The sequence below is a fragment of the Haematobia irritans genome, chromosome 3 (genome assembly GCF_050003625.1).
Source record: "Haematobia irritans isolate KBUSLIRL chromosome 3, ASM5000362v1, whole genome shotgun sequence".
Classification (NCBI taxonomy): domain Eukaryota; kingdom Metazoa; phylum Arthropoda; class Insecta; order Diptera; family Muscidae; genus Haematobia; species Haematobia irritans.
Genome location: NC_134399.1, coordinates 179,842,614 through 179,852,649, shown reverse-complemented (window position 1 = coordinate 179,852,649; position 10,036 = coordinate 179,842,614). Strand labels below are relative to the sequence as shown.

Genomic DNA, 10,036 nt, shown 5'->3' with positions numbered 1-10,036 from the left:
CTGACATTTGTTTGTACGTGAATAGATTTGTTAATATACCGCGAAAAGAGAATGAAAATTTGATATATAAGATCCGTATTCTAGTTTTAATTTTATTGATCCGAAATTTAAAGCAAAAAAATATCTTTATTTTAAAGAAGCCATATCTTTGGCTCAGAATCAATACCAAAATCCTTAAGAGAAGGTCAAAACCTTTGGATCCAAGTAAACAATTTTTTTTTTTTAGTGTACGCATAGCACTGGCTGTTGCTACAAATCATATTTATTCATTTATTCATATTTGCTTTTTGCACAAATCGTTCGAATTATAGTTTCAATTATTTTATATTATACAAATGTTATTAAAAACCACTATTTCAAAAATATAGAATTATTCATTAGGTATTCAAAGGTATTTGGAAATAAAGCAGCAAAATCAAGTCTTTATAGTAATAGTCTGAAAGGGTCTACATCGCGGCAAAGAACGTTGAATAAGAACAATTAATTGTCATCATGTTGTTATTAAGAATAATATATAAAGAAGCATCAAGTTTCTTAGATAATTATCGCATCGGTATGATTGAAAAAAAAAAAATATGTATATATATAATATATAAATATGTGTTTGTGTGAAAAAAAAGAACGTTTGACAATAACGAATATACAATTACATAAAAGTTTTGATTTGGAACTCGGAGCGTGCTATTTTAAAATAGGCTTTCCGAAAAACCGAAGATTTATGTGAATATATATTATTTTGTGTGAAAAATAAAAATTTCGCAAGCATTAACAGAGTATAGACAGTGTTTATTGACCCCTCTCCCTGTAAATTTATATATGTATGAATGTATCGCAGATATAGCGAAGCGATTCTGCCTGCAGGATTGTACTGTGGTCCGGTGATCGGAAGAGGATCTCGGTATGTCTGGGTTCTCCATATATATGTTCGGACCTCTCCTCTTGCACCCAAAGAAAAAATCACGAACGGCGTTGTCATTTCAAAACGATCCGTTCATGAACGTGAATCAACACATATGTGTTGTCATATGTGGGGTCAATCTGAAAACGTCAAAATGACACCATGCGTTGTCAAAAAAACAACCAGCGTTCATGATCTGAAAACGTAATGGTTACAAATTAACTCGCTACCGTAGCTCGAACCTGTGTCGTCTACACCATAGGCGTTAACAGTCGCCTTAGCACATTGCACCACCGGCGGAGTTGCCATAACAACGTCTAACGTTTATTTTAAGAATTTTCATGGCCAAAGAAAAACGAATGCCGTTCATGAAATCGTGAGCGCCCATGGATGAAATCGTGAACATTCCGTTTTGACTTTTTTGTCAACGTTTTCGTTTCATTTTGCCACCATCCGTTCACTATTGTGGAAAGCAATTTTTTCTTTTAGTGTACCCATCTTCGATCCATCGTAGTTGTTATTTCGATCTTGTATCTGTTCGCCAACTGTGGTCACCTCAGACATACGAACATGGATTGTTGCGGCATCATTTGATGACGCTACAATCCGACATCATTGATGTTGTTCCATTCTCTTTCCATTTGATGATGTTGTGTCATTCTCATGACATATTCAATCTCATCGCAGCCATAGCGGCTTTGCTTTTGATCTGAACCTCTATATGTTTTTAGCCTAGTATCGTCTCTGGTTGACGTGGTCTTTATTGGCCCTGTCATGTCAAGACAACATGTCCTTTGGCTCTTTGTAAAATGTCTATCGACAGGCATGTCAGTATTGGTCTTATAACGCCAGTGCGTCAACAATGGATTCAGGTCCTATTTAGAGCACCCAATTACATCCATCGTCGTCCTGTTTCGTATTTCCGTTCATTCTCCCAACGCCTTCAACCTCAATCTTATACAATTGATTCTGTATTCCAGCAAATATGTAGATCCAATAAAATGTTTTTATCAAGGTAGTATAGAATTGAAAAATTAAACTTGAAAATTGCGAGAAACCGGAGCATCGGTACCAGACCTGTGATATGTCCATCAATGGCAATTTACACGAATTCCCGTAGGGAATATAAACAGCCTTCAAACGCTCTTTGATAAAATATTGAAAATCCATATTCGGGAGCCATAGTGGTGCAATGGTTAGCATGCCCGCCTTGCATACACAAAGTCGTGGGTTCGATTCCTGCTTCGACCGAACATCAAAAAGTTCTTCAGCGGTGGATTATCCCACCTCAGTAATGCTTGTGACATTTCTGAGGGTTTCAAAGCTTCTCTAAGTGATTTCACTGCAATGTGGAACGCCGTTCGGACTCGGCTATAAAAAGGAGGTCCCTTGTCATTGAGCTTAACATGGAATCGGGCAGCACTCAGTGATAAGAGAGAAGTTCACCAATGTGGTATCACAATGGACTGAATAGTCTAAGTGAGCCTGATACATCAGGCTGCCACCTAACCTAACCTAACGATCGGTACCAGACCTGTGATAAGTTCATCAATGGCAATTTACACTAATTTCCTTAGGAAAAATAAACAGCCTTCACAAGTTCTTTCATAAAATATTGAAAATCCATATTCGTATTTGTCCAGTTTTAGATCTTTGCCGATGACAATCATATTCTATTAATGTATTTTTCTGTTTACAGATGAACGCATCACCACCGATCCCATTTTGGGTAGCCCATTGTTCATGATATTCAGTATTGCGTTTTACCTAGTGCTAGTATTGAAAATTCTTCCTCGCTTTATGGCCAATCGAAAACCGTACAAAGTGGAAGATATTATGAAAGTTTATAATGTAATGCAAATTCTATTGAATGCAGTCATATTTTATGAAAGCCTAACTAGCATCTACACCAAACCTGATTATAGTTTTACTTGTGAGGAATACAATCCCAACGATAGAAGAGCAGAGACTATGAGATTGGTGCGACCCGTTGCATTGTATTATTTTTCCAAATTTTTTGATATGTTCGATACGGTAATTGCATGTGAATCTAACAGAGATACAAAACAGAATATTAATTTAATTAATTTGTGAATTTTCAGGTTTTCTTTATACTACGTAAAAAACTTACTCAAGTTAGTTTCTTACATGTTTATCATCATAGTATAATGGTCTTTGGAGCCTATATATATAACGCAAAATTCTTTGGTAAGTTCATGAATAGTTAAGAATAGAAAGAATATTTTTATACCCTGCGCCACACTGTGGAACAGGGTATTATAAGTTAGTGCATATGTTTGCAACACCCAGAAGGAGACGAGATGACACATGGTGTCTTTGGCAAAAATGCTCAGGTTGGGCTCCTGAGTCGATATAGCCATGTCCGTCTGTCCGTGAACACATTTTTGAAATCAAAGTCTAGGTCGCAGTTTAAGTCCAATCAACTTCAAATTTGGGACACGTATGTGTTTTGGGTCAGAATAGAACCCTATTGATTTTGGAAGAAATCGGTTCAGATTTAGATATAGCTCCCATATATAGATATTTCACCCGATATGGACTTAAAGGGTGATACGGTCAAAATTTGGTCAAGGGAAAACGCGTGTAAAACGGTGGAATCGTTTATTTAAAAAATCAAATTAAATTTCTTTTTCAAGTTCAATTAGTATATATTCAGTTAGGCTTTCGCTTTTCCAAATCCGAATTGTCGGGCCTCACGCTTGACACCTGCCATCAGATTTTGTACAGCCACCTTGTCCACCTTCTTCGCCACAGAAAGCCAGTTTGCCTTGAACTGCTGCTCGTCCTTAGCAGTTTTTTTTTTGGTCTTCTTTAGGTTCCGCTTGACAATAGCCCAGTATTTCTCAAGTATTTCCCAGTATTTCAACCACCTGCACGTTGTTGGCGGCGTACCACTCCATGGCCTTTTTACCGTAATGGCAAGATGCCAAATCCGGCCAAAACAGTACGGAACAACCGTGTTTCTTCAGGACAGGCAGCAGACGTTTATTCAATCACTCGTTCACGTAAATTTCTTGGTTGACAGTCCCGGAAGCTATGAAAATGCTGCTTTTCAAGCCACAGGTACAGATGGCTTGCCAAACCAGATATTTCTTTGCGAACTTTGACCGATTTATGTGCTTGAAAATATCTGCTACCTTTCCCCTTCTTTTTGCCGTATAAAACTCCTGTCCCGGAAGCTGCTTGTAGTCGGCTTTGACGTAGGTTTCGTCGTCCATTACCACGCAGTCAAACTTCGTCAGCATCGTCGTGTACAGCCTCCGGGATCGCGCTTTGGCCGTCGTATTTTGTTTATCATCGCGATTTGGAGTCACTATCTTCTTGTAAGTCGATAGTCCGGCTCGTTTTTTGGCTCGATGCACGGTTGTAGAGATACACCCAGCTTATTTGCGGCATCTCGGAGAGAGAGGTTAGGGTTTCGCTTGAAACTACCGGCAACTCTCTTTGTCGTCTCAGCGGCTTCCGGTTTTCGATTTCCCACGATCCAGACTTCCTAGCTGTCGACAAACGTTCCCCAAACACTTTAATTACATTTGTAACGGTTGATTTGGCAACTTTTAGCGATTTTGCCAGCTTTGCGTGCGAGTAGCTCGGATTTTGGCGATGCGCGAGCAAAATTTTGATACGCTGCTCTCTTGCTTGGGCGGCATTTTGACAACTGAAGAGTGAATTCCAAAATCAAATAGGAGCAATTTTCTACACACACACCTTCAAAATGAGGGGTGTTCAGGTTTTTTAAATGCAAAATTGAAAGAAATACGTCAAGTTTATATTGACCAAATTTTGACCGTATCACCCTTTATATGGTCCCACAAGCCAGAGTTTTACCCTAATTTGCTTAAAATTTTACACAAGAAGAAAAATTAGTACTATAGTCAAGTGTGTCAAATTTTATTGCAATCGGTTCAGATTTAGATATAGCTCCCATATATATCTTTCGCCCGATATGGACGAATACGGTCCCAGAAGCCAGGGTTTTACCCCAATTTGGTTGAAGTTTTGCACTAGGAGTACAATTAGTAGTGTAGTGAAGTGTGCCAAATTTTACTGAAATCTGTTCAGATTTAGATATAGCTCCCATATATATCGTTTGCCCGATTTACACTCATATGACCACAGCGGCCAATTTTTTGCTCCGATTTAGTTTAAATTTTGCACAGGGAGTAGAATTAGCATTGTAGCTATGCGTGCTAAATTTGGTTGAAATCGGTTCAGATTTAGATATAGCTCCCATATATAGATGTTTTTCTGATTTCGACAAAAATGGTCAAAATACCAGCATTTTCATTGTAAAATAAAAATGAATGCTTAGTCGAAAAGTTGTAAAAATGAATCTAATTTTCATAAACTTCTAATACATACATATCGAGCTATAAATCATAAATAAACTTTTGCGAACATTGTGTTCCATCCTAGTACATTAGCCTTAAATTTTGAGTCTATAGATTTTGTAGAAGTCTATCAAATTCTGTCCAGATCGAGTGATATTTAAATGTATGTATTTGGGACAAACCTTATATATAGCCCCCAACACATTTGACGGATGTGATATGGTATCGAAAATTTCGATCTACAAAGTGGTGCAGGGTATAGTATAGTCGGCCCCGCCCGACTTTAGACTTTCTTTACTTGGTTTTTATAATTCTAGTGATATTTCAGAGTATTTCAAAGTTTCTCTAAGTGGCTTCACCATATTGTGGAATGCCGTTCGGTCTCGGTTATAAAAAGGAGGTCGTTTGTCATTTAGTTAAAAATAAAATCAGTGATATCACAATTTGCTGAATAGTCTTAGTGGGCAATGGACGGAAGAGTCTAAACGAACCTGGAATAAATCGGGCTGCCTCTTTAACCATAGTGCCCCAGAGAAGGAATTTTATCATCTCTTAAAGATAATTTCAACCGGAACTCCTCTCGGAATGCAACAATGTAAAGCGCTGTATTTTTATTTTAACACCACCATAAAGTGGTGGTGAAGTGATAAAAGGTTTGTCATTCCGTTTGTAACACATGGAAATATGAATTTCCGATTATATAAAGTACTAGCGTAACCCGGCACGCTTCACTGCGCCTTCCGAAGCGTATTTGGAGGAATATTTTGCGTTAACTTAGTCAACTATATCCTTCGTGCTGAAAACAAATTCGAAAAGATTTGAATTCTTTTAAACAAATCGGACTACTTGATTTTTCGTTTATAGGTACAAATACGTCGGGAGAAGGTACCCCCTTCTTCTATATTTCTTGTGAATTTAAAGTGTGGTTTGTCAAGGAAAGGTAACCTTCTCTTCAACATATCTGAAAATTAAGCACTATATTATAATAACATACCCATCCAATAAATCGGAATAAGCAAAAATAGTAAAAAATTTTACCACATTAACATTTGCTAAAATGTTGGAAAATGATGCATCCTCTACGTTGGCTGCCAATTTCATGTAAATTCAAGTTCTTTACTAAAAAGAAGTCTGGCGGAAGCCTATGCAAAAATCATAAAATTATGTACCGAGTTCCCATTTACGGACAACCCTCTACTTTCAAGTAAATCGACAAAGTTTATTTCAATTTTCCCCTTCCCCAACCAGATATCGAAAAATCATATACTAATTTAATGAAAAAATCGTATACTAATTTAATCACCTCCTCCCACGTTCCCTGTAAATTTCAAGTAGATCGGCGATATTTAAATTTTGCTCTATTGTTTTAAAGGGACGTCACTTTCCCCGATACAATATCGACAAACACCGTAGTGAATAGCACCCCTAACCTTCCCTGAAAATTCTTGAAACTTTCCTTCAAGTGTGGGGCAAGGAAGGTTGCCTCTTCGTTCATAACCTTCCCCCACTGCCTATGTAAATTTCAAGAAAACTTAAGAATTATTGTTTTTTTTTGCAGTTTTAGAGGAGGACCACCTCCCCGACTAAATATCGAAAAGTGATGTAGCGTATCTTTTGTAAACGTCCCAGAAAATGTCAAGCAACTTATAAGCCTAAAAGGGCGGACTCTCTTCCGTCCAAATATCACAAAATCAGGTATCAACTCTTAATATCGTAACCTCTCCCCAGTCCTCTGTAAATTTCAAGTAACTCGGTAAAAGTTTAATTGTTTCTCTGTATGTACTTAAGAGAAGCGGATGTCTCCCTATGCCCTTTTATTTTTATTAAAAAATCGAGAACCTGATATAAATTTCATAACCCATTTTTTCCGTTAAATTTCAGTCGGGGGAGTTTAGTTTTGTTTGTACTTTCAAACAAAAAAATTCGGGCAACGGGGTGGTCCCCCTCCCCGACCAAATATCGAAAAATAATGTAGCGGATTTTTGTCTAGATGCCAACCCCAACATTCAATGAAAATTTCAAGCAAATCGCATAATTTTGTTCCAAGTTTAAAAAAGTAGGGCAAGGAGGAGGTCCCCCTCCCCGTCCACATATGAAACCATCAGGTACCCCATATTAATTCCATAACCTCACCACATGTTCTCTGTAAATCTCAGATAATTTAGAGAATTTTAGTTTTTTCACTGTACTTTAAAAAAAGTCGAACAAAGGGGAGGTCCCCCTCCGCCACCAAATATCGAAATATAAAGTACCGGATATTTGTCTAGATACCAAACCCAACCTTCAATGTGATATTAAGTAATCACACTATCACGCTTTAATTCCACCACGAATAACTTTACATCTGAATGCAAAATGCTTTTGTGAGCCTTTAAACAATAAAAAAGGTATCACTGCAATAAATCCACCAGCTGTCAGATGGACGGATTAGAAATGATAGCAACCTGAAACAGGTTGCAATATATAAAAGCCGTACTGTATACGTCTTTAGGCTTAAAAAATTTCTCCTCTCTCTCTCTCGCTATAAATAAAAAGTCCCTGGTAAATCCAACACAATAATAATTTAATCTCTTTATTTTATTTTGCAGGTTCCCACTTCACTTCGGCTGGTGTTGTAAATTCTTTCATACATGTTGTAATGTATACCTATTACTTGATAGCAGCAATGAAACTGAACACTAATTTAGATCCTTGGAAGAAGATCTTAACACGAATGCAACTTGGACAATTCATCCTGTTAGGGTGTCACTTCATGCTTCCTTTGATAAACAATTTCTGTAATCTTGAGAGAGGATGGACTTGGGTTGTAAATATTCAAAATATCTTCATGATTGCATTATTTTCGAATTTTTACTATAGGGCATATATCCGTAAATCAAAACCAAATAAAGTTCATTGAAATAAAGTTTAGTGTATTGCATATAATGGGAGATATTTTTCAAATATATTTTTTGTTACAGCTTTGTATGCCCACCGAATTTTCTGGGTAAGTGATTCTAGTAACTAATAAGGTTAACTACTAATGAGCAATCTTAGACAGGAAACAAGTGTCACATCAAAGAGGCGACAGAAACAGCCTACAGATGCTGGCCACTTCGCAGATTTCTGGGTTTTAAATGGGTCTGGAATCCAAATATAATACACTGGTTATATTGGATCATAATAAGTCCAATCTTAACATCCAGTACGTATGGAGGGGAAGTGTAACGTAAGAATTGACGTAACAGAAAAAATTAAGATCACGATACTTTTATCAAAATTTTATTGCTATAGAAAATTTTGTCCAAATTTTTTTATCTATAGAAAAGTTTGTCAAAATTTTATTTCTATAGAAACTTTTATCAAACTTTCATTTCTATATAAAATTTTGTCGATATTTTATTTATATAGACAATTTTCGTTTTGTTTAGTTATTGTTGGTTTTTTGTGCAATCATTATTGTTGTTTTTGATTTAAGCTTAAAACAATGCCTTGACAAAACTACAAGTGTAGCTTAACCAATAGAGGAAAAAAATGTTTGTCAAATTTATTTGGGCAAGACCCTATAGACTGCAAGATGGTTGGATGGAAGTACGTTTGGAAATTAGAACTTTCCACATCGGCATTCTCTACTTGCAGCAAAACTATCAACCAATTATCAGAACAAATTCAGCCAGTTCACTAAACCCAAAGTGAACCACACTTGAACCTTCCGAAAAAAGGTTTACGATAGCCGGCTTATGCCGAAATACTAACAATAACAAACATAACGAATGAAGTAAGACGAAGCACGCTCAAAATAAACCCAGCCAACTGCACTCAAATCGAAGGCAAAGGAAAAGAAAATTTTGTTAAAATTTTATATCTATAGAAAACATTGTCGAAATTTTATTTCTATGGAAAATTTTGTCAAAAAAAAAAAATAGATAATTTTATCAATATTTTATTTCTATTGAAAATTTTGTCAAAATTTTATTTCTACAGAAAACTTTGTAAAAGTTTTATTTCGACACTTAATTTAACTGTCGATTTTTTTTTTTTTGAAAAATTTTGTCAAAATTTTATTTTTATAGAAACTTTTATCAAACTTTCATTTCTATATAAAATTTTGTCGATATTTTATTTATATAGACAATTTTCGTTTTGTTTTGTTATTGTTGGTTTTTTCTTCAATCATAATGGTTGTTTTTGATTTCAGCTTAAAACCATGCATTGACTAAACTACAAGTGTAGCTTAACCAATAGTGGAAAATAATGTTTGTCACATTTATTTGGCCAAAGCCTTATAGACTGAAGATGGTTGGATGGAAGCACGTTTCGGAATTACAACTTCCCTCATCGGCATCCTCTACTTGCAGCAAAATTATCAACCAATTATCAGAATAAATTCAGGCAGTTCACTAAACCCAAAGTGAACCACACTTGAACCTTCCGAAAAAAGTTTTACGATACCCGGCTTATGCCGAAATACTAACAATAACAAAACATAACGAATGAAGTAAGAGGAAGCACGCTCAAAATAAACCCAGCCAACTGCACTCAAATCGATGATTTGACCGTGGCAAAGGATAAGAAAATTTTGTTAAAATTTTATTTCTATAGAAAATATTGTCGAAATTTTATTTCTATGGAAAATTTTATCAAAATTTTACTTCTATAGAAAATTTTGTCAAAATTTTATTTCTATAGATACTTTTATCAATATTTTATTTCTTCATTTCAGCTGAAATCAAGAAAACAACCACAATTATTAAAGAACAAAACCAACAATAACGAAACAAAATATTTTACTTCTATAGAAAATTTT

General features: G+C 35.8%; 1 protein-coding gene across 1 annotated transcript; it reads left to right on the top strand.

The window, feature by feature from the left end:
- The first annotated feature begins 400 nt into the window (after nucleotides 1-400).
- Nucleotides 401-8,155, top strand: LOC142230320 (very long chain fatty acid elongase 7-like). Its single transcript, XM_075300960.1, has 4 exons — nucleotides 401-553; nucleotides 2,598-2,932; nucleotides 3,001-3,106; nucleotides 7,839-8,155. Exons 1-4 carry the CDS (start codon nucleotides 493-495, stop codon nucleotides 8,147-8,149), a joined length of 813 nt encoding a protein of 270 aa, XP_075157075.1. The 5' UTR covers nucleotides 401-492; the 3' UTR covers nucleotides 8,150-8,155.
- Nucleotides 8,156-10,036: the final 1,881 nt, after the last annotated feature.

What these genes read in the sequence shown, in the direction of transcription:
- LOC142230320 (XM_075300960.1), top strand. Translation starts at nt 493, where the DNA reads ATGTTGTTATTAAGAATAATATATAAAGAAGCATCAAGTTTCTTAGAT. An exon ending in CTTAGATAATTATCGCATCG is followed by an intron (nt 554 to 2,597) that starts GTATGATTGAAA and finishes TTCTGTTTACAG; the next exon opens with ATGAACGCATCACCACCGAT. An exon ending in TTTTTGATATGTTCGATACG is followed by an intron (nt 2,933 to 3,000) that starts GTAATTGCATGT and finishes GTGAATTTTCAG; the next exon opens with GTTTTCTTTATACTACGTAA.